The sequence below is a fragment of the Drosophila melanogaster genome, chromosome 3L (assembly GCF_000001215.4).
Source record: "Drosophila melanogaster chromosome 3L".
Lineage (NCBI taxonomy): Eukaryota > Metazoa > Arthropoda > Insecta > Diptera > Drosophilidae > Drosophila > Drosophila melanogaster.
The window spans coordinates 6006588-6031058 of NT_037436.4; the positions used below are offsets into that span (position 1 = coordinate 6006588).

The following is a 24471-nucleotide window of genomic DNA, read 5'->3' on the forward strand; positions in this document are numbered from 1 at the left end:
GTTTCCCTTGCCCGACACTCTTAAATTACTGACTTAATTATAAAACATGAACGCTGGGAGTTAAGGAGTCCTTAGCTTGGCCAGCATCCTTTGGAGCAGTTGGCATTGCAGTTGCCAGTAATTTACATAAATAACTTGGCTTGCAGTATTAACATGAAGGTTACAAATCGCTATGCTCTCCCCCGCGCCATAAAATGTTAAATGGCATTTAAACTGTTGACTTTCAGATAAAAACGGGGTCAAATGTGGCTTGACCTGGAAAAGTAGTGGAGCTTTGGGGAATAGGTATGTCAGGACTTGGGGGATAAACTGCATATGGGGTAGCCTCAATTGTTACGCCAGGACCTGGCTTTATCCTCCTCCTGGTCCCATTGCGACTTACTGTCGCTTCATGTTGACAAGCTTAACAACCGTCAGCTGCAAGTAGCAGCAATTCCTCATCACTGGCTCCTCGGATGGGCACCCCAGCCGGAGGTCCTTTGCCTACACTCCACTCCAGTGGCTTGACTGCTGAGGTTCTTGAGGTTTGAGGTCCCTGCCAGTCTCATGTGCAACTGACATTTTTCAACATGCTGTGGGATTTCGCCCACAACCAGCACATCACATATACAAACATTGACTTTGACTTGTTTTCTGTTAATTTTCGGGGGAAGGGGACAGGAAGTTTTAGTTGCACACTGAGCGAAAATGTCCTTAAATAATGCTATCTCCTAACTAATTGAATTGAAATTCAGTTCAAATCTTTATAATTTAATTGTTTTTGATTTGCTTGACTATATGTTTCTACTATTTTTAATTGTGTATATAATTTCGTTATCATCGTTTCCCAGCACTCTCAACTGATTACTCATCAAGTTCCCATATCCTGGCCAGGGCTTTCCAGTGAAGCGTTTTTAATGTGTTTATAAATATGCTGGCCAGACAGAGTTCCTTAGTCGCCTACCCCGCCCTTTGGGATTTCCTTGGACTAAGCTTGCAAAACTCTAGTTTATAAAACTGTTGTCCCTTTTTGATACGCTCCAAATTGACCCCTTGGATGCTTGGTTGTCGCTCAGTTTTGCGACCATGTGTCCGCCCGGTTTACCTTCTATCCAGGACATCCTGTGTGCTGCAGGACGAGGCCGGGGGATTTGTTATGAGTCCAGAGTTGGCAGACTAAACGGAAGCTCCGATGTGCCTGTTTATCAGCAAGGACACGCCTCCTGCGGCTTGTGGGCTAAATGTGAGAATTAATGCAAGCTCCTGGAGGCAGTGGATGATATTGAAATTAGTTGGCCAGACCGCAGGGGCAGTTGGGTGATAAGGCGTGGCCGGTTCTGGCATTTAATGAAATCGTTAACCCGGACAAATTTGCATAATCGGTTCGGGGTTTGGGCATCGGACTCGGTGTCAGCATCAGGCACCGGTTTCCGATGGTGAAATACTGGCAAATATTTGAACTATGGGCGGGCATAATTGCCATTCGATTGCCAAGAGTGAAAGTTGAAGGTGTTTGCTTGTGCAAAGTGAAATGAAATCCACGATAAATCGGTAGGCTGGCATAAAAGTATTGCTTAAATTCATTTGCAGACTATGCGATTTTCCTCCCAATGTCACCTCATCATCATCATCGGAGGTTTCACCATCCAATCAGCCTAACATATTCCTCCCTTCTCATTTTTCTCTCACTTTTCCCTTTGTTACATTTTCAATTTCATGCCTAAGTCTGCTTCTTTTGGGGGGGTAAAGATGAAACCATATTAGTTTCGGGCCTGTCGTTTTATTGAAGCAACAGAAATGATAATTTCGTCAATAGAAGGCAATGGGGACCACAAGCCCAACCCAACAAGATATTCCATCTTGTAAGCCCCGTGGCCTTAACAAAGGCATAGGAAGAACCCTCCGAATGCGCATGAATTTCAATTTCTTTTCCTTCGTTTTGGGCCAGGATTTGCACTCTTACCACCACCCGGCTTTTTGTTGGTTAATAATCAAACGCATTCGTTTGGTTAGTTGGGGTTGATGATGTAAATGGCCCTGTGGCTTTGGCCATATCCGCACTCTTTCTTCTTGGCTATTGATACTTTGCGATTGCCCTCGGTTATTTAACTTTCCTGTAGACATGTGATATGCGACATGTTTGGGGACTCGTCCATTAGCGCCCGGTCGGGAATACTTGCCCCCCTCCCCCTTGTTTGCCAGTGTTGAGTAATTGGATTAGATTACATTTTTTGCATCATCCTCTACCTGCCACCAGAGTCCTGTGGATACATTTTTGCGGCTGCCACAGCTGGTGTCAGGCCTGATTGATTGATTGATGGATGGGATGGCTTGATCTTGTGGCAATGTCAATATGCTTTTTACGGCCCTCGTCATTTGGCGCTAAGTTTATATTAAATTTCATTTTAATGGCCGTCGAAAAAACACAAACTCAGGCCGCTGATATGGGAAAATGTATAAGTATATATAGCTTATTTTCCCCTTCTTTATCGGTTTCCTACAGCATTGCTTGGGGAATGGGAGGACTCGGCCGTGCTGGGTATAATAACTTTCTGCATCATATCTGCAAGGCTATTAAATACACATAAAATTCGGTGCGGTATGCCAGCACTTTTCCCACGCTGCCCACGCAACACGGAACGCTTTTACCGCCCACACTTTCCACACTCTTGCCTCGAGCTGCAACCAATGGGAAAATCATAAAAATTTATGATTGCAATAATCTGGCTTTCGCACGAAACTTGTTTTTCATGCGGAAGTTCAATTGATGCAGGACCTACACAAAAATACAGACACATACATATAAAAACGATTCTTTTGCGGCCAGTATTTAAGCATCTCTTTTCAAGGCCATGGCCGTACTAAGAGAGAGTGTTCTTCAAATCATTTTATATTCACTCAATATAAAATCGCTTTATATAGAAAAAGTTCTGGAATTTGGATGGAAAAGTACAAAGGTATGATTAATGTTACTTCATATAAAAGCACATTAGAATTTAGTTGCGATGTGTGGTTTGGCGGGAAAGTAGTTACCAATGATTTTACGTGCCACAGCTGCGATTTCCTCATGTTCGCTGCTTTGGAGCATCCTGATATTATTTAAAGCTCCACTCCATTCGATGATGCCGGACACCTCTGCCGAGAAAGATGGATCCACATCTAGCATAGTGCTCAGTATATCGAGCACATTAGATAAGATGTCTCTTTCCTGGCAGAAGAGTAAATTGCAGAACTCTGGAATTACTCCCTGTCTCATAAGATAGCACAGGAGATTCTTGTCCTTATCGATGGCCAACGTGGTGATTGTCAAGGCAGCTGCAGATTTTAATGAAATCGCATCAGCTTTTAAGCACTCCAGTATTTTATGCAGGAGACCTGCATTCATAATGGCGTGCCTTTGGAATATATTTCCGTCAGCGATGTTTAGCAAAAGCTTAAGAACTTGACAGCGAATATCTGGATCACTATTGGACATCAGAGCCGATAAATGGGGCAAAAGGTTATTGTTAAGCAACTCTTGAATCTGCTCTTCGGATCCAGTTGCTATATTTATTAGGGCTTGCAGTGCGGCGTTCTGAACCGTAACGTTCGGATGCTCCAGCAAGTATATGATCCTGGGTACAACTTCAAAATCAAGTAACATTTGAATCGTTTCATTTCCATGGGCCAAATTACGCACTGCCATAAGTGCGTCCTCTAAAACGTTGGCCTCTGGGTTGTACAATACTATGTTCAATGCCTGAATGATCTCAGCTGCATTATCAGGTGGCGATGGTTGAGAGCTTATGCACAGTTTTCTTAGAACCCAGGTTACATGACTCAACATTAAAGTGCAAGTGCTTTTATCCTGAATAATAGACATCAGCTTTTGCATAAGTCCGTGTCTTATGATATAGTCACGGAGGTTCGGAGCAAAGTGCAAGAGATTCCCCAAACTCAATATACCCTTTTCGCAGACTTCAGGATCGGGTGACTGAAGAAGGCGAATCAATCGTGGCACGGCGCCAGCCTTCGCAATCTGCAAGAGTTTAATTACAATATAATAGGAATAATAGCAATAGCCTAGAAAATAATATAAAACCCACTAAATTTGAGTGCTCCGATGAGCCACTGGCTATATGAGCTAAAGCATCTGCGGCGTCGGCTCGAATTTTGTTCTTATTTCCGTGGCCAAGGGACTCCACCAGGTTTCCTATCGTATTGCTCTTAAGTAACTTATTGACGTCGGGAACAACTTCCGAGGAGGTTAATTTACATTTGGTTAAAGCATTGTAAATAGTCAGCTCTTTCTGGAGCTCAGCCTTTTTGGCTTTTTCCAATCGAAGCGTCCGCAGCATCATCAAGTTCTGCCCTTTTTTTAGGAAGCGGCGTTTACGCTTCTGCATTGTATTTGTATGGAAAATTTTGTATTGTGTATTTAAAATTTTGCTATGTGTTTGGTCTACGATAAAATTGTGTTTCTTTTTTTTAACAAATAGGGCAGAACCTTCTTAACTGAATCGTTTTCGGAAACTTTCTTGATCACGGGAACTTTTTGTATAACTGTGATAGTTATAGTTATAAATAAATATTAAGGTTACATTAGCTCTCAACTGAAATGATTGCATGTTATATTTATTCTGTTTGAATTGCAAACAGAATCTCCAAATATTTTTCACAGTGCAGAGATGAAGGCCACCCACCCAGTTTCAACCCACAGCACGAGCTGGCAAAGAGCCAGCCAGGATAAAGGACTATGCCTTATCGCATGCCGTCCGATCTGCGTTAGGTTATCAACGATATGCTTAATTTAGTTACCCCAGTAAAGACCTCTGCTCCCCATCCCATTGCTCCACTATAACGGTCCCTCGGCAAGTGTAATAATTTGTTGTTATTATCTCTCCGGCGGAGGCGACCCAAAAGACAATGCCGTTCACATTGGCCCAGTTCCAAGGGCGAAAGGCGGTAGGCATCCTTTGCATGTGGCATCCATCTATATGTAGATACATATACATATATATATATATTCGTGTAGGTACAGCAGCATAATGAGCGCATTACATGCCATGTGGCACTTGTGCCTATCTCCGATGTTCTCAACACTTGGCGCTTTGCCTGCGTCGAAGGCATAAATTTCAAGGACGCAAAAACAGGCGCGGGAGAATCGGAAAAACATGGCCCAAGAACATGCGAAGCGCGAAAAATAAATTGACAGCCCGAAGGTATGCAACGCTTTTGCTTGTGCTCTGCCATTTTTGACCTACATGTGGATAAATGTGTGTGGGTATGGGCGGAAATGGTGTGGGAGTGGCAGTTAATTGAAAAAATACCAACTTAAAGGCGAAAACTACACATTAAAGAACCAAAAAAATCTATCTTTGATCCGAAAATGCACAAACTTTTAAAGTGATTTTCCCAATGCAGTTGTCTAAAAATTACAATCTTCCGAATGTTTGTTTCCACACATTTAATAAAATGAAATTTTAGTTTTTATGACAATTTCATGGCGTTCATTGTGATTAAAAATTAAGTAGAGCACGCATTACGGTAATGCTCGGCATTTTGAAGAGAGCCCCTCATGCTGTTTAATAATGATAATGACTATAATTTATTGAATAAAAAATACCTCGTACTGGCCAAGAGCTCCAGTAATGTCATTAATTGCACACGCATGAATTTTTGATGCATTTGGTTGCGAAAATCAGTTAAACGTGAATTTATGCGATGCAGAAAGGCTCAAGGGTTAAACACGATGGGCATTGAAGTGTTTAAAACAAATATTTAATTAACGACAGGAATCATTTTGAAAGCGTTAAATCAGCAAAAATAAATCAGTCGTAAAAATACGTAACTAAACCAAATGGGTAAATGTTCCACAATTGCGTTTGTGCATGGGGCCGATTAAAATAAATATTTTATGAAATGAACCAAATTCATTCTCACCTTTAAAAAATGGGAATATGCATTCGATATTTCTCCATTTTTGAGGAAAGGAGTAGGCAAATGGCCGACGGTTATATGAAAATTGCCGCCCTGTGACGTGTGCGCAATTTCCGCCAGCCGAGGTTTTCCGAGGCGGGGTGATGCGGAGTGGATTGGCTGGCGGAATAGAGGCAGCAACTATGCCGGGGTCATTCATCCTGCAAAGTGGCGACACACCAAGCCATAGTCGTAGTCTCTGGCCAAACTCACCCGGCACCAAAATGACTAATGGGCCAAAGGGGCAAGGGAACAGCCATCAGAGAGAAGGCCAACGAAGAAAGGCAATATGCAAAATTCGTAATTTGCCATGGCAGACAGGATCCAGGAACCCCTGCTCCTCGGGGCATTTGCCAAACTCCACTGCCTCCCCTTGGGGCAGTTGTCGCATTCACTTTGACCCAGCAACGTTCGACTATTTTTATGACCAAATGGCGTTTTATTGCCGTCGACTTCTGTCGAATTGTGGACCAGAAATACGTATATATAGTGTAGTATAGACTACTATCCAATTCCGGCTCTGCTCTCAAATGTGGGACAGAATCTGGTTTCCTTGAGCCTGCCCGCCCGCCTTCCTGACTGACTAGTTCAAAACAAGTTGACATTCCTTGGCATCCCTTATCGATTTTCTGTTGTTCCGAGGCTAACCAAATCGCCGCCTTAAGCTGTCCAGGAATCCATTCCCAGCTCCTTCGATTTATATCAGGGGTGGATTCACACTGGGTGTGAGGCTTTGGCAAAACGTTTCAATTGATTTGAACATTTATTGCTTTCGAGGGGAGGAGGACGTCATGGGACATTGGCCAGACATCGAACGAAAGGTAGTCGAATTATTCCGTTGTTCGTATACGTATATAAAATAGTTTCTCTTCTCTTGTCCTTTTAAAGCAAGGTAGAGGAATCCTTGTGAACGGACATTTTCTGTTCCTTATTGCCATCTTGGCCTGGTTTGTTTTTCTCCGGCATTTTGTAGAGGAAAAATTCTAAGCTATTTGCCAATTCGATGCGGATTTCTCAAATCGATTCGCTGCGCCATGCATATTTTGTTGCTGTTTTTATTTTTGAAAACAGTTTAGCATTTAACCAACCATTGTGCACCAGGCATACCAATCATTTTTGCCTTCATAAGCCAAAGTATGGAGAATTTCGAATGCCAAATATCCGAGAATAATAATTGTTTTGTTTATTGCATTGGCTGGCATTTGGCTTTAATTGCACCGAAAAACATTCCCAAAACTAATTAAAATTCTTTTCATTCGCTTCGTTTGGCGCGCTTTGCATATTCAAATCATTAAAGAAAAATGCACACAAACAACAGCAGCAATTTTTTGTAATTTAGCTCAACTCAACACCTTTTTGAGGGGTTGCTCAGCCAAGCCAACGTGTTGGCATTTCTTTTTCAGTCTCTTTTTATATATTTGGTGTTTTTGTGCCCCGCAGCAAAAAAACACAATGAAACAACAGTGAGGAGGCAAAAAGAAAAGAAAAAACAATTTCAAAATTCACATAATGAAGTGGAGACCAAAAGCGGGGGGCTTGCCAAGTGGGTGGCGATGGGCGGTCGAAAAGGACCAAAAGCTATCCTTAAAGCCTTTGCCAAATAGCATGCCAGTTGGCAGTAAGCGAGAAATAATTATTTGCCGTGCTAAGCGAACATTATTCACTCGAATTCGGCCAGGAAAAGGCGTAACAGCCAGAGCAAAACACAAATATGTTAAACAACTCGGCCTGATACCACGAAAAAATGGGCAGGGAATTAAGGCTCTAAGTAAAAGTGTTTTCGCAAATTTATCACTGGAAAAAAAGTAAAGAGAAAGTTATACATCAATAGATAAGTTCAGTTGAAATGATTTAGTCTGCATACTGGATTTTCTTACGGTGTTCATTTAAGAGTACGTTACCCCACCTGGCTGCTTTTAATGTTGTCATTTTTGGGGCCGCCTTGTGATTTACCTTTTGCCAGCGCGTTGTTCCCATTTTCCTGGGAAATTTGTTGTCTAATTTATGTAAACCAGCCGCTCATCCACACCGCCTTTTTCCTCCCTTAACCATCCACAACTGGGTGTAATTTATGAAATTGCCATTAGTTCATGCTCTCACGTCTTTCACTCACTTTTCACTCGTTCACTGCGTTCGCCGCCATTGACATTATGAATGTTTTTCAATTTTATTTATGACGCAAATTGTTAATAAATGCAGCCGACCTCGGAACGTGACTTACTCGATGTCTTATCGCATTCGCCGGAATGATTAATGTCTGGCATAAACGAATTGCATTTTAAATAAATTATTACGCATACGCAGCGTGGACCGAGGCGTCTCTAATGAAGCTGCCGGCTATTTGGCGGAGCAAAAAAGGGAAATTCCCCTTAAAAGGAGCCGCAGCAAAGGAGTGCGGCATGTGTGCTCGCCAAACTTGGTTGGCAAACTCTTTTTCGCTTCCAGCTTGATTAAAATTTCATTAACAAAGAGCGGCAAAACTTGCGGCATACTTTAAGGCTGCGGCTGGCACGTGTGTGTGTGTGGGTGTGATGCTATGTATGATGGTGAGAGAAATCTGCGGTGCCACACACACACACAGGCAGCCACACTAGCACACCGATGTCGGCGTATAAAACGCTTTGCTTGTTTCGAGGCTGCCCGACTTTTTTTTCCTTCTCCGCTGGCTTTTTTCGCCTGAACGCTTCGTTTGTTTGCCAACTGGCGACGGATCCTTAAGGATGTGTGTGTTCTGGGGGATGTGAGGGGGTGTGTGTGTGTGAGTGCCTGTTAAATTGCTTGTTTATGTTGGCCCGCTTCCTGGCAGTGAGGAAAAAAAATGCGAACAAGGACTCGCGCGGCAATCACTTGAAAATTCTCATATGATTTTGATTTCTTTTAATTTGCGAACAATTCCGCGCTCTTATCCTGTCTGCTGTTTGCCTTTTTCCGTGGTCTCTCCTCTTATTTTACGGGCAAACAAATATTTTTGCTTAGGCTTGTTGATTTTATTACGGCTTTGTTGCGTTACGATGCTCACTTAGGCAAATTGAGAACTTGTAAATATTTAATGGGAAGGGCGGGGGAGAATAAACAGGACCAACAGGATGCAATTCACGCTTTAATAAACTGTTAATTCCAGTTAGTCAAAAACCGAATTTCGGAAATTACGAAATAATGGTGTTAAGTCTAAATGGCATTTTTAATATTAAATACCCTTGAAATTGATATTCCTTCAGATTTGCTTTAGTAACAATCCCATTCTCCCTTAAACTCGAAATGACGGCTGTAGCTCAACAATCGTCTTAGCTACATGCCATAATTATAAAGCCAGCTTCGGCGTTAATTTACCTTCCGGGCTGCACTGCGAGAAATGAGTGGCGTGGACTTCTGAAGGACTCCGTCGTTAATTTTTCACTTTCGCACTCGGTTATGTTCAGGATTTTCCCTTCGTTGAGATATCCTCTTAGTGGCGCTAATCCTCGGCCCGCCAAACCTCACACCCAAAGGCATGTCAAGCATTTAATTACTGGCCATCAGCAGGGCTTAAAAGTGACCCTCATTCCAGTGATCATGCTCCGCGGGAATCCGCTTCGTTAAAATAATATTAAGCCAGTGAGGGGATAAAGGATTCATCACTCAGCTCGCCTGTCCGCTCTGTACTAACTGCCTTTTTATTATTTTTTTGCTCTGCTTTTCGTATTGCTACGCAAAATATTTTCATTAAAATGTCAAAAAATATCTGAAAATATTGTGCGCAGACACGCAAAATTCAGTTGGGCAGTTGGCAGAAAGCGGTGGTGATAAAAATTAATGGCAAACGCAAATGCAAGAGGCGGCAAAAAGGATTCAAGATTTGTTTAACCAGGATTCGTTTGCCGTCTGTCCCCAGCTCCAGTGAATTGTCGGGAGAGTCGTTAAATTGTTTTCATTATCCTTGTAAGCCCTGCCAGCGAACCGAGCAGACTGGGGTCAGAGGTAATAGCCCAGTTTCCTCACTCCCCTCGTTCGCGTTCCTCTGCCAATTAAAACCGCAATGCAAATGAGCTGTGCTTAATGCGTGTGCCAATGTGTGCGTGTGCTCACAATGTGTGTGCGTATACACTGAACTAAATAATAGGCATATACAGCAGACAGCACAAATAATGTTTAATCTGAAATAATAATTATATATTATATACCACATTCTTTAAAAGATTTTGTTGATTATACATATTTCAATTGGAGGTTCAGCTCTACAGCAAAAACATAAAATATCTTATGAAACATCTACTTAAATACAAAAAAATCTAAATCATAATTAGACAATGTATTTTCTCAACGTGCACTCTAACATCGAATAGTTTGCGGTCCTGGGGCATAGAAAAATTTAATTGCTCTGCTGGGAAGCCTGGGGGGGGCTGGTCCCTTAATTTTTCCGCTGTTGTTTTGGAAAACGCTTAGGCCTTTCCCTGTTGGGCCGCATGCTAAAAGAAAGAAAAACCGAATTGGGCTGGGTGGCACTTGTTGTTGTTCGTTGTGTTTTCTGGTTGTTCCTGTTTTTACGGACTTGCCCCATTCGAGTAGGCAAACACAATCGACACACGATGCATTCTGAAGGGAAATAGCCGGGATGGCCGTCGCCTTCGTTTTGCTCGTGTTTCCGTTTCATTTGTAATTAATTAAATTACTTCCGCTTAAACTGCGCTGCAGACGCAGGAACCCGAGAGCAGAACCCGAACCAATCCCAATTCGGAGTCCCAGCCCGGCGACTTCTCAATTACGCCCCACTCAACCACCCACCCATGCAGCCGGCAGATCCTTTCTCCCGGCCAACAACTCCAGCACGGCTTGTTTATCCTTCGCAGTCTCAGGGCCTGGACTCCACGAAGTAATTAAGAAGACATTTCACCCGGGCATCCTTTAATCTGTGCGTTTTATTTGCGGCATCGTCTCCGTGTTTACTTCATTGCTCGGCCAGCGAGCCGTGCACAGAGAACAAATCTGTGTAATATCTTATATTAATCTATATCTCTTGCCTTAGTAAACAAAATAATCAAATCCGATTCATTAGGCTAGTATATTATTATTTAATATTATTATGTATTGAAAATACCTTCCATTTCTGCACTTGTGAAGCAGTGTTTAGATTTATTTTCCGTGCAGTAATTTAGTTTCGAGCTTGTCCTGGGCTCTTGGGGCTAAAACGCTCTCATCTCCAGCTGGAATTTGGCTCCACCGCCCACTGCAATCTTGATGATTTGCTTTGGTTTTGCTTAGTGTCTGTGGCTTGGCGCCTTGTTTCGTGTTCCGTGTTCCCCCTCCAGGCTCTCCTTCTGCTGATCCTGGGGGCCACGGGGCTCCTTTAATCTGTTGCCAGTGGACTGAACTGGTTGTTATTTTGTGCCCAGCGCACGCTTGATTAGTCGCCTAATGAGGTGTTGACTATGAACGTCTAATGATTGCCATAGAACAGCCTCGCTGAAACACACACAGAGCCACACATGTGCTTACACTTGGGCGCTGCTTTAAGTTGATTTTAATTAAATCAAAATCTTTCTTCTGCCTTACTTGCAGCTCATGAACGGACTCAACTTGCATCTGTGAAAGTCTGTGAAAGCCGACTGGAGGAAAGCCCAATGAAAAGTTTGGTTGCCCCCCAACCAATGTGAGTAAATCAATACGAGAAGTAGAGCAAAAACCCGATGGAAAAAAATGTGAAAAACTAGCCACGGATTTGCATTGAAAACTCGCTTTCGGACCGCATCGAAAAATTTAAGCCGGATGCTAAAAAATCGATTCTGCAATATCGCTTTCGCTTTTCCCCAGCAGTTTTCAATGCAAATTTGAAAAGCGCACAACAAAAAACATTCTACAAAATTGGCATATTCTTTCTCCATTTTTATTTACATGAAATTTGGCCTTAAAACATGATAACCAAACGAATCGAAATTGGCATCGAACTTATGCGCAAAATTGGCAACTAATTGGCGAAAAACAAAAAATACTCTTGCAACTGCAAAATGTGAAATGTGGAAAATCGTTGTGTAATCGAAAATCGCATAAAATGGAAAACGTAAAACCAAAACAAAAACATAAAAAAAAAAAACAACCACTACAATATGGGAATCATGTATTCCCTTACAATCACAACAACCACCGAACAAAAACATTTCAACAACACCATCACCATCATCATCATCACCATGTTCATGAACATCCTGCGAATCCTGCTATTTATGCGCTTTATGGTGTGACGTCATGGCTGCGACCCTTGGCTGATAAATCCCCCTTGTAATACCCGCCACCCCGACCAACCTAAACCACCCACTCCCCATTTTCCTATCCCTATTTATGTGCATTTTTGTGGCTTTCCCCCTCAATATTTCTCTTTGCTATGCGTTTTCATTTGCGTTTTCACTTGCCGTTTTTGTTTATGCTTCACGCTTTCGATTTTTGTTTTGGTTTTTGTGCGACTACCGCCCTCGAAACCCCCCCCCCCCCATTCTGCGTTGCCAATTTCCGCTTGAATTAATTCTGTGTTTAAATCTGCGAATCGTCGTCGTTCATGGTCCTTCGTCCTGCAGTCATTCCGAGTGGAGCAACAGCAACGGCAAGAGCAAGTGAACCCCTGCGGCTTGCCAACCACCCACACGCCACCCATTCGCCACCCACTCTAGTCAAATTTAATAAAAGGCCGCTGCGAGCTTCGTCCTGGTGGTGACTGGAACTCGCTGCTGATGTCCTGAATTGTCCTGGCGGGCTCACGCAGTGCGACAAAAGCCGCCCGCAGCGCTTTTTATATGCGCACATAATTCAGAGCGTCGGCCAGTAACACCCGCTGCCAAAAGTTAATGCCCAAAAGCGAGGCCGCCACAATGATAACCAACAATAATTTGGATTATGACCAGGCCAGCGCCAGCAGCACAATAATAGCAGGAGCTACATCGACGACCGCGGGCACAGCGGCAACATCGGTGGCCATGAGCAACAGAAATGGCAGCACCAGCAGCAGCAGCAACTCCTCGCCCACGGCGGACAATTCCAATTCCAATTCCAACTCGAATTCAAACGCAAATATAAATCGGAATTTGAATCAGAACCCCAACTCGAACTCCAATACAAACTCCAATTCGTATTTCAACCGATTCGACAATCGCATAGCTGCCAACTTGGCTGCCGTTTTAACTGGCGCAGGAGCCCGTTTTCGATCCTCCTCCTGCAGCAATCGCCATCCAGCTGGAGTTGCAAATCCGGCCGTTTTGAGATCACCACTCGCCACAATAAGCCGCAAGACTAGTCTGGCCACGCCCCCTTCACCAGCGAGTCTAGGACGACGCCGCCCACTGCAACTCTTCACGCACGCGAATCTCAAGTGAGTAGTTTTCAAGGCGATTCGTGTATGTAGATTCCTCCAATCAATGCTTTAATCACATTCATTAAAAAAGCACACGACAACCAGAACACTTCAATAACTACAGAAGTATATAATATAATAAATATTTTTTAATTAAAGCCTCTATTTTTCTACCAACGTTACACATAACTAATAAGAATTTTAAAAACGTCTTATTTAGTTGCAATGACAACGAGAAGGTGGCCCAAACACCAAGCTCCGATGAGGATAATTCGCCCACCGAACTAAACAGCTGCAAGCGATTGGCAGACAAACCTCCTCTGGTGAGTAAAAACCATAAAAACTATAAACCCAATAGAATAGAACTAAGCATTAAGTTAAGATACCAGAAGAACAGAAAGGAAACATCCTGAAAAATTGTATGAGTGATAAAGGGACATTCGAAAAGCTGGAATTTCTGCGTAGTATAAGGATTATTCAAGAGATTTTCCTGCCAAAGGATGGCAAATATTTTGCCCTGCATTAGAAGATCAAACATATTTGATGGGTTTGACTTTGATAAGGGTGTGCCAACACTTGGACCTCGTATATTGGTTTTCCATTTTCCCCATGCAGAAGGAGTGGCCCAAATGTCTTCTGAATTTTCGACGCTTTGTTATGAATTATTGGCAGACAGTATTCCCGCACGCGGAATAAAAGGCTAAGCTGCCTTTTAAGGCGAAAAAGTTTAGACAAGTTGGGACCCACAATGCTTGAGGTCCTTACGGACCATTTGCTGGATTGCCTGCTGGATTTTTTTTTCGGCTTTTCCGTTTCAACTTTTTTGTCTTTGTGTCATAACACGTAGAAGGAGTCGAAGGGCTGCCCACATGCGAAATGTTTATCAAATGTTTCGCCCGTGTTCTTTGTCACGTGATGGGCGAGATCGAGGCAGAAGTTTTGCAATGCAAAACTTTAGCCTTTTCCTCTACCAGCGGCACGTTGTTTTCATAAATTCAACGCCTTAAATATTCATGCCCGTGTGTAAGTTCCCCTTCTATATATGTATATATATATATATATTTATATATATGTAGATATGGAGTCGAGGCAGCTGTGCTCAGTCGAGCATAGTCTATGCGATAAGTACGTGCGAGTTTATTCATACGAGAGAGACTAGCTGGCACTCGACCACGCTGCGTATACGTTATGTGTTTGTCTTATTTATGGCAGCAATGCGACTCGATTGCGCATTATGGTGATTACGTCTGTAAACTAATGGCCTCCGACTCGATGGTGAGGGGCTTAACCCCAGTTCGATGCAACTAAAAATCAATCGAATCAAGGCCAAGTCACACACCGAAACTGTAACATCAATGGGAATCCGAATCCGGCGCACGACACCAACAGCAACGAGCTCTGAAACACTTTGAGAAATTGAAATCGTATCGAAAGCGAAAAGCAATCAGTTGGCCCTAATGGTAAACCATAAATATTGTCAATACAAGGATCGTAGCCATATATATAGCCATACTACAACCCCCACACATTCCGCATATGTTCGAGGTCGGAAAACAAAGAAACGCAAGAGAAAAAATAAAAGAAAAGGGTTTGTGCTTTCGCTTTTGGTATTTTTCATATTCCTGTGCAGCGTGCGCTTCCCTTGTTTTGTCAATAAATCAATTTCGGCTATAAACATTTTTCGCCGGCAACAGCAAATAACACGCATACGCCGCATGTTACGGCAGGCATATCCTTTTGTTTTGCATAGTTCTTTATTTTTTGAGCCCCCTTTTTTGTGGTTCGACATGCTGCTGCCTGTCAATAACATCATTCTGTTGCAGGGTGCGGCCCGATAAGCAAATTAATTTTTGCTTCCCCCATGGGCGGGACAGAAATGTGGTGTGCGGGCTGGGGAGGGGTCGGGGGCGTTTGCAGAGGGGCGTGATGCTTCCCTAATTGTGCCTAACAGGCAACTTGCCATAGCCGTCGTCGACGTCGTCGTCTGCTTGGCTGGCTGATTCAATTTCAGATAAGCAAAATAAAGCAGCAGGCAACTGCTGCACATGCGACCCCCGACATGGGCGAAACGAGTGGGGGGGGGGGGGTTGGTCTTGTGGCAGGAGTCAAAGACAAATGCGTTGCCACATTATGCAGTTTGCTGTCGGTTGTCTGAATCGGAGTCTCAGTCTGAGTGCCACATCACCCGCATATCCTTGTCCATGGCATCACTCGTCCTGCTGCTCCACCCCGAACCCCCCCCCCTTCACCACACCCCCCAAAACATCCTGCCCCTCTTCCTACACCACTGACATCCGACTTAGACGGAAATGACGTACTGTCTGTCAGGGCGCTCTGCTCTCCGCTGGCGTTGATGCATCGATGCTGTTGACTCGGCGCCGCTAAATGTTTGTTTAGCAACTGCAACTGCAACGGCAAACGAGACCTGACTACCCATTCCCCTGGCTGCACTGTGAGAATATCTTTCTTATATGGATGTCAAAGGCATTAAAACTATCATTACCAAAGTATAGAATGCTATGCTAAACCACTTCTCAGACCCTTTATTTCTACTTTATTTCTGTTCGAGAAAACACTTGATTACCTAAGTCGATGATAGATCTCGTTGGGCACTTTTTATTTAAGTGCACCACTCACACACTCTGAGCGACAGCTATCAGCTGCCACATGCGGCTGGTCCCTGGGTTTGACTTGGTTTGACTCGGTTCTGCGATCCGGCTGCGTCACGCCTACCCATGTATCATGTGTGCACGGAATATATTTTCAACTCGAATGTCATAAATAATATTTTGTGTGCCACGCCCTCCCATCTACATCAGCACACAGGAAAAACAAATATATACACACGCCCACCGCCAGTTGGTGTATTTGATTTAAGCTCGCTCGACTTTCGCTTTGCCCTTTTATTTAGCCCCGTTTTTGGCTCCTTATCCTTTGGCAAGTCAGTTTATTAAATTTGCATAAATGTTGAGCATTTTGCGGCAAGTGTTCTTTGTTGCCTTGTTTTTTTTTTTTTTAGGGGAGGTCGAGCACGTGCCGCCTCTTTTGGCTTTGCAACAGCTGCCACTAATGTCCAGCTAGCTGGCAGTTCATTAAACGAGCAGGGTAATTAGTGTAGTCGGGGAAAAAAAGCCAAGATATTTAGTCTGAAATTGAGGAAAGAAATGAGCAAAAGCTGAAAAGTAAATATAAAAGAAAATGGGGCAAGGTAATACGCTGCCACGCAATGTAAACACCTGAAACAGGCCCCCATTTTTTTAATACAGAGCATGCGAAAGGAACTGAACTCCAACAGTATAAATACATACCCACGAAAACATGGCCGCAAATCAGTGTGCAATGCGCCGTGAAATATGCAAACAATGAGGCCTTCATCTCTCTTCTTCGCGTAAGGAGCACACTTTTTTCCCAAATTATGCAGCAATGGGCAAACAATTGCCGTCAAAGCAGGAAAAGCAGGTAGCAAGGATAACCCTCCGCCAGCCACCGTCTCATTGTCAATGTCGCCTTAAATTATGCCACAAAAAATGGGGCTGGGTGGCGGAAAATAAGCGAGGCTACCAACTAGACTGTAGTCTAGTTTCGGGCAGACAACTATTCTACAAGCGCCAGCAGACTTTTTCAAAGCCACTGACCCCGAAAGCAGGACGAAATGCCGGCGAAGGGGCAAGGATAACACGATCTCAACATGGGCGTACAAGTGCATCTGAATTATCGCCGGCCGGTGGTTTTATCATTAGTTACCCACTGAAAAGGGAGCGTATAGAGGATACCTCTGTAGATAACTATAAAACGTATAGTTTATTGAAAATACCTTTTGTTTAACCCAGATATTTCAGGTATTTCAATATGTGTTATGTTTATGAAACGATTCACTCCCTGTAACATTTTTATTATGTATTTTTACTCACTTCACTCTTGAAGTTTTCATTTACAAGGGCATTACGCAGTCGATTGGTATTTTCCCGACCACAACTCAACACTTGCTCTTCATGCTATAGTTCGCCATTCTTTTTCCAGCCACTGCCATTGCTACTGGTCCTTAGTCCCGAGTCCTGCGGCACATTTCCGCTTAGAATGCCAGGGCCGCCATTTGCTATGCAACATTTTAGACGGTGGCAATGTACCATAAAAGGACTCGTAGTGGGGGCAAAGTAGCCGACACGAGAGTCTGCCACGAATTTATGCGCCTCTCTCTGTTCCTTGTGCACTTTGCACTCTTTCTTCGCTTTTTTCCAGAGCCCCGCCACCTCCTCCCAACCATCTCGCATTTCACCCACCGGTAATGCCTAGTCCAAGCATCCGTTTCCTGTTTAAGTGCACACCCGAAAAAAGTTTCGCCTGCAGTTCGCAGTCCGCCTTTTGTGGCGCGGCGCATTTTGCCAGCATTTTGTCTCGCTGCGGTTCTCGGTAATAAATTCTTGCCTTTTTTCTGCACCGCCTCCGTCTGTGGCTGCGGGCCACGCCCTTTCCACCCACCTCACACGGTCGACGCCCACGACCATGCCACCCAGCCGTTGCCCTTGACTGCAGCATCCTTTGCTGATCCTTGTCGGCTTACAAGGTGTTTAAATTGTAGTTAATTTTGTTGCCACTTGAACGCTTTGCCATCGTCTTTGATCCCTTTTTTCGGCGGATTTCGTTAAACTTTAAGTTGAATTGGGTCTACACTTGAAAAAACATATGAGCTTGTATTTAGTGAAGAATAAATGTAAATAGAAATAAAGAAATGTTAGAATGCTGAAATAAAAACGAATTTGATTCCTATATCTATGATTTCTTTCTCTGTAGGTCAAACGCTTGACAATGGGCTTGCTGCGCCAAAACGAGGAGTCACGCCCATTGGTGGGCGACATGACTCCTTTGAGCGCGCCGCTGGACATCCAGCCGGTGTACTCGAATGGCTACATCAACGAGGACTCCTACATCGACAGCAAGTTCGGTGACTCGTGCCGCCAATCCTTGACAGCCATCCCGATGCTGGACAATGTTAACCTGAACGACAATAACGAGTTCAACCTGAAGAAGCGCTACTTAAGAGAAACGAGCAGCGGTAAGTGTTTATATCTAGCATCTACATCTCTAGATTTGTGGATAAAGTTTTTGTTTGAAAAGATTAACATAATATGATTGTTAAACCCTTTACAAAATTTCCTTTTATTCTTCTAGCAAATTCCAGTCCGAAAATCTTTGCCAATCGCCTGCGGATGAACCAGGGTGCCGTTGGCCAGCGATGCAGCAGTTTGGCCAACGCATTCGGTAATGTGGGATCCGATGAGGAGGATCTCGAGCTGAAGGATGCCTGCTGGTACCAGGCGGGCATATCCAGGGACATAGCCGTTGAAGTCCTGCAAAGCAAGAGCCCAGGTGCGTTTCTCGTGCGGAAGAGCAGCTCCAAACCAGGATGCTATGCACTGACACTGCGCGTACCCTCGCCACCTGGGCCGAAAATAGCTAACTACATAATCCTACGTTCCCCAAGGGGCTACAAAATCAAGGTGAGATAGCTGAAATTTTCTCATTAATCTATTAATATATTTACATTCCATCAAACTGGAATTCTTCGGCGTATTTCCAGGGTTTCCGCAAGGAGTTCTCCAGCCTGAAGGCCCTGATCACCCACCATTCGGTGATGCCCGAACTGCTGCCCGTCCCACTGGCCATGCCACGTCCCACCAACATGTCATCTTCGCGGCGGAATCTCGACGACTTCGATACCTACGATTCGCTGCAGATGCTGCTGAAGTATCTGCGTGCCAAGAACATGGAGACGGAGCAGCAGCAGTAGCTAATGGAGGAAATCGATCAACTGGTAGCACAAAATTACATTTAAGTTCTGGTGCGGCAAAATAGTTTTGCTTGAATCGAACCGATACCAAGAAAATGTGATACTCTATGAAAAAGAAAAACACAGACACTGCAAATGAAACGCCTAGCTGATAAATGGTGAAAGTATCTCTAGTTTAGTTTAGTTTAGTTCGGGTTTTGGTTGTCCCCATTTGTTGGTTTGATGCATTGACGACATGTAACCATAAAAATGGTGGAAAAGTGCTTGAGGTTATAGCAAAGTCGGGGACTTTTGCCAATTCAATGGTTATTCGAACACTTAAGTGACATTATAAATTGTAATTTTCAAGTTTGAATAATTTGACCAAAAAATTGGTCAGTCTTGAATGTTTGGTATTCAATTTTCTTTCAGCACTTTCAACTGCAAGCCTATAAAAATAATTCAAAAATTATATAATATTCCATGTAAGGAAAACTCTATGTTAAATGTTGTTGCTGCTTCCCACTGTTAAGCATAAATAAATATATACCAAATTGAAATGCATATTTAAATGTAAGCAAAACAGACACAAACCGAAAATCGACCCAAAAATGTAAATAATTCACTACCGTAACATAATTGAGTAAATAAAGTTGTTTAATTTATAATATAAAAAAAAACGCAGAGAAACAATAAAAAAAGAAAACACTGAACACGAGTAATAACAATCCATTTCTCCTCTCTCACTCATTATGCAAATTTTTGGGCAGTGGCAGCTGGCATCTGAAATGAATTTTCACACGTTAATTATTTGTTGGCGACACAATTTCGCATTCAATGCTCTTTAAAGCCGCCTTCAACGCGATTGGTCCACATTGTGCTGCAGCAGGTCGTTTGTTGTTGGCCTAATCACCGTCATTATACAATTTTAATTTGCTAAACTTTTAATCGAAAAGCGAAAAGAAAATCAAGGCCGGAAGGAAGCCAGCAGGCGGGTGGTGGCATATAAAGGAGCAAATCGAAAGTCTGGCCAAGATCGTAATCCCTTTTTTAATTGCAGCTATCCCGAACACATTTTTTGCTTTTCTTGCTTCAGTTGTGGCAAATCTTTGCAATGGAAAACTTTCTGGCCAGCGGCGATTTTCCCCATTTTTCCCCTATTTCACAGCCACATCCTCGTGTTCGTTGTCAAAGTGTTGTCTACTTTTCTGGTGAAAACTTTTCCTTTGTTGCAATTATCGGCATCGCTACACACGAAGGCGCGCGCAAATGAAATAAAAGTAAAGGCCAAATAAAAAAGAAATGGCTGTCATTTAAATAATTCGAAAATTGCCAAAGAAGTTGTCACTATACCGCCCACACCCGCCAAATCGTAGACTTCAGGCCTGAAGTATTCATGAGGAAAAGACTTTGAGAACTTTTCCCTGCTTTTTCACTTTATTTGTCAATTATTGTGGCACAAACAAACTGGCAGGAGAAGAACGGGGGAAGAAATCTGCGGGGATGGCCTGTCATTCAGTTGGATGTTTTTGACAATTTGCCTCTTAAATATTTAATAAGCCAAAGTGGTCGAGTGGAACAACAAACAGAAGACGTCGAAAATCAATTATATACGGCGCAAGGGCTGCTGTTTGGGAAGGGAAGCTTATAATTTGTAAGTGGCTTAGGCATTCGTCTGGTGCCTTTGCATGGAAAAAGTTTTTTAATTGAACATTCTCGATGGCAACTATATGGCGAGCAGCAAACGAAAAAGACTTTTCCCTATATTTACCCTGGATTTTTGCTCTCTTGCTACAATCGCTTTTCATTTGTCGTCCTTCTTTGTTCTACAGCTCGGGAAAACCTTTTCCCTTTGCATCTTCAGCTGCACAATGGCGAGAAATATAGCTTTGCTTATTTGCGCTGCGTTTTCTTCATTTGTCAGCGGGTTGTCTTTTGTAATGGAACCACCGAACCCACAGCAGATATTATAATAGAAGTATAAAAGAGGATTTTCTTTTCGTCTCAACTTTTTCATTAGGCTAATTAAAAATGTTTGTGAAACCGCCGAGAGTGAGAGTGTTTGCGAATGCCTTGCAAGTTTTTTTCCCTCACTGGAAAACGTAACACATGGCGTATGAGCTATAAGTGCTTTATGACTCCGAGGTAAAGGAACTTTTCAGGATTACCATTCTCAAATGGGTTTCAGTGCCTGGAGCCAGCTTGGAAATGAAAACCATTATCCCAATCCTGTCCAAAACTTGTTGGGCTTGCATTTTAAGTATCTTTGGCAGTCGGACCCAGAGATTCGCATAAAAATGTAAACTTAAAAAGTCGGCTAAGAGTTTCGTGCATCCTGTGCCTACGTTGTCGCCTTGGATGACATTAAGGCGACAATTGCCAGTCCTGCTCGTCATTAAAACTCCAACAATGCCAGCCAACGAAAAATTACAGAAAACAATAAAAAGGAAGCGACAGCGACAAAAACTTTTCCCTCTCTTAGCCTCTATTTCTTTTTTTTTTGGCAGGAATATGTTTAAGTGTCAGTAACAGTTTCATGCAAATATTGTCTGGGGACTGTCGGGAATGAAAAGCGACTACAAGAATGCTAAACATTATGTCGGGATTATAGTGCCTGCCTGCACTTTCATGGCGGCTTTATTTTAACATCCTCAAAAAAGTTTTCAAGAGAACAGCAAAGTAAAGTGTTTAAAGCTACTGCTATCTCTCCAAGAGAAAATGGTAAATTCCAAAAAAAATACTTTTTAAATTCAGTAAAGGGAATTAGCTTTAATTAAGATCCACTAGCCAGCCATATTTTTGTTGCACATTTTAAAGGATTGCCCAATTAAAGTCCGTGAGCTATGTACACAATTTTGAACGCTTTGGGGAAAGTCCTGCTCCTCCCACAAGTGACAGGCTCAATTACAAAACTGCAGTCGAGAGCCTAGAGTCCTAGTTCGATTATGCATGGAGTTGATGGCTGCGGCAATAACAATAACAGCCATTTCGGCTATTTGGCTCATTGACTGCCTGATTTTATGGCCCAAACTCCGGCTGCTGGTGCTGCTGCTGCTGCAGCTGGCTCTCATGTCCAAAATCAACATCAACATCAACATTGACCCAGGAGCAGTTTGTCCTGCTGCTGACGTTGCTGCGTTGCCAAATATGTTTTTGTGGCATTTTTGGCCAATTGGCAGACAGAGTTCGCCCAGCGCCGTTGGCCAATTGAATGCAGCAGACGCGAACGTGGCCCACTCGCAGTAACGCTGCCTGTGGATGAGTTCCCTGCTGATTATGCCATAATGTTTGGCCACACCCGTACCCGAACCCGTACCCCTGCCCGGACCCCACTTGTTTGCCTGTTTGCCTAACCCAAATTGCATGCTATTGACCAGGATTCCACATTTTTCGAGTGGTGCGGGAGGCGAATCTGCAGTTGCCAGAGAGTTGTGACGGCTGCCCTGCCACTTGAAACTTTTCCAAATCACACACTTTGCCGGCACAGTTCGATCAAATGTAAGTGCTGCTGCGGAAAAGGCACGAAAAAGTGCAAAATACAAGAAAATAAAACAAAGGGCATAAAGTGAGAGCAATGGAAATCATAGCCGAGGCAAGTAGTACCCTGTATCTTTAGGAATTTGTATTGGATATTATTATTATTTATATCTTGAAACCTGAGTTGAATTTAATTTTTCCTATAAATAATCTTTCCAAGTTTCAGGACTGGCATTGATTATCCATTTGGCCAGCACATCAGATACCAAAGTCGGATCGGATTCTGTTTAGCATGCTCCACATTTATTTGCAAGTCGCAAGCCAAGTAAAGCCAGCCCATCTAGAGTCATACACACATGCTCAGCGTGCAACATTAATGCACTATGGTGGCTAATGCAGCAGCGACAAAGGAGCGGGGCGAGAGGTGCCAAAAGTGGCGTTGAATAACGAGGAGTATGGGGGGGGGGAGAGGCGTGGCAGGTCGGAGGTGGTGGGGCAAACAAAAGCCAGTAAAAGCAACAGTGGAGGACTTGCAGAGCCTGCTCCGCATTCCCTTGGATTCGCACTCGCATTCATTTTTGCTGTTCGCCATTGTTGCAGCTGCTGCCTTTCTGCTTATTGTTGTGGCACACATCTACACCCACAAACGGTGGCATGCACACTTAAAAAGGAAATCTCACTACCAAACAGGTGAATTTTATTATTAAATTTACAAAGACTGCAACCTACTTTGATATATCAAAATTCGGTTATAATAAGAATTCAATTTCTGGTTAAAATTGCGTACAGATTTTATAGATATATATTTTCCACTTATTGTGGAAATTTCTTCAAGTGTTCATAGAAACATATACTTATGTGAATGCTGCCGCTGGCCTGGCTTTTTTGTTTAATTCGTTTTTCTATTGTTCACAGCCAAGAACTTTAGTCCGACGGGCTTTGGCAGCATTGTAAAATGCATGAATGTGTTTAGCCAACTTACTATCTGTGCCCGCTTGCCACTCCTCTGCAGACTGCAGATTTTTGCATTTTGCAAGCATAAAAGTTGAAAGCGACATTATTGAATATGCGTTGTCGTTGTCGCTTTCCCATTGTTTGGACCACACACACACACACACATATACGGGTACACACACAGTGACAAGATAACCCCCCCCCCCAAGGGTGGGCGTGGCACATGGCTGGAAAGCCAAGAGCTTAGCGGATCCTTACGCCCCATTGAAATTTATATGCCACTTTCACACACATTAAAGCCGAAATGGCCATGAGCAAATCGAATGTTTAAGGTCAGACGGACGGATGGTTACAGCCGCAACTGCAGATACACGACTGCGAACCCAAACCCGTGCTTATTTATGCTTTGTTTGTCGCTTTGGCTAATAAATTAGCAGCTTTACCTTTTGGCCCAACTGCAAACCAATAGCAATTTATCGCAGCCGCAAAGAAAGGCACGTAGCGAAAGCGGGATACTCACGGATCCAGGACTCCGGATCGAAGGGGTTCGGTTCGGTTTGGTTCGGTTCGTCCTTCCAAATGTGCTCACCTTATCGCCGGCTTAGGCGACACGCACAGGTGGGCTAACTCAGGTGCAAATTCGAAGGGGATGGCATGGATTTAGGGGGGGGGGGGCTGTACCTACCAACGAGACAGGCAATAGTTGTTACCGACTTTAGCCTTTGACTAACGACGGGCGACAATAAAAATGGTCCTGGCAATTGGCACATTGCGGTTGCAAGTTAAAAGGATTTTCGATTTGAAATCACCGAATTGGATGGGTCTAGCGAAAGTTGCAGACTCCGAATTTAGGAAATGTTAAAGTAAGTTCATACCCATGAAAATAGGTAAGGTTGAAGATAAATAAACATAATACATTAACTTTAATTTTTCTGTTTTAGTTTTAAAAGACTACAATTTCTGCTCTCTATCTTTGTAATTCCGAAAACCTCTTCCATTTATTCAATTTTCAAGCTAAAAG

General features: G+C 43.3%; 2 protein-coding genes across 2 annotated transcripts in view; one reads left to right on the forward strand and one right to left on the reverse strand.

The window, feature by feature from the left end:
* PVRAP (PVR adaptor protein) overlaps window positions 1–19730 on the forward strand; it is a 29110-nt gene extending 9380 nt beyond the window's left edge. The window contains exons 2-7 of the mRNA NM_168153.2: window positions 11473–11563; window positions 12483–13270; window positions 13473–13575; window positions 18044–18305; window positions 18422–18750; window positions 18831–19730. Of these exons, the coding sequence (NP_729124.1) occupies window positions 12750–13270; window positions 13473–13575; window positions 18044–18305; window positions 18422–18750; window positions 18831–19040 (1425 nt within the window). The 5' untranslated portion in view covers window positions 11473–11563; window positions 12483–12749 and the 3' untranslated portion in view covers window positions 19041–19730. The remainder of the gene's footprint in view (window positions 1–11472; window positions 11564–12482; window positions 13271–13472; window positions 13576–18043; window positions 18306–18421; window positions 18751–18830) is intronic.
* alphaKap4 (alpha Karyopherin-4) lies at window positions 2859–4434 on the reverse strand. Its single transcript, NM_139750.2, has 2 exons — window positions 4065–4434; window positions 2859–3997 (listed from the first exon to the last, which is right to left on the reverse strand). The coding sequence occupies exons 1-2, from the start codon at window positions 4362–4364 to the stop codon at window positions 2969–2971; spliced, it is 1329 nt and encodes a 442-aa protein (NP_648007.1). The 5' UTR covers window positions 4365–4434; the 3' UTR covers window positions 2859–2968.
* Window positions 19731–24471: the final 4741 nt, after the last annotated feature.

Coding starts and splice junctions, on each gene's coding strand:
- alphaKap4 (NM_139750.2), bottom strand. CDS start 4,364: ATGCAGAAGCGTAAACGCCGCTTCCTAAAAAAAGGGCAGAACTTGATG. Junction 3,998..4,064: donor CATCGGAGCACTCAAATTTA/GTGGGTTTTATA, acceptor AAACTCTTGCAG/ATTGCGAAGGCTGGCGCCGT.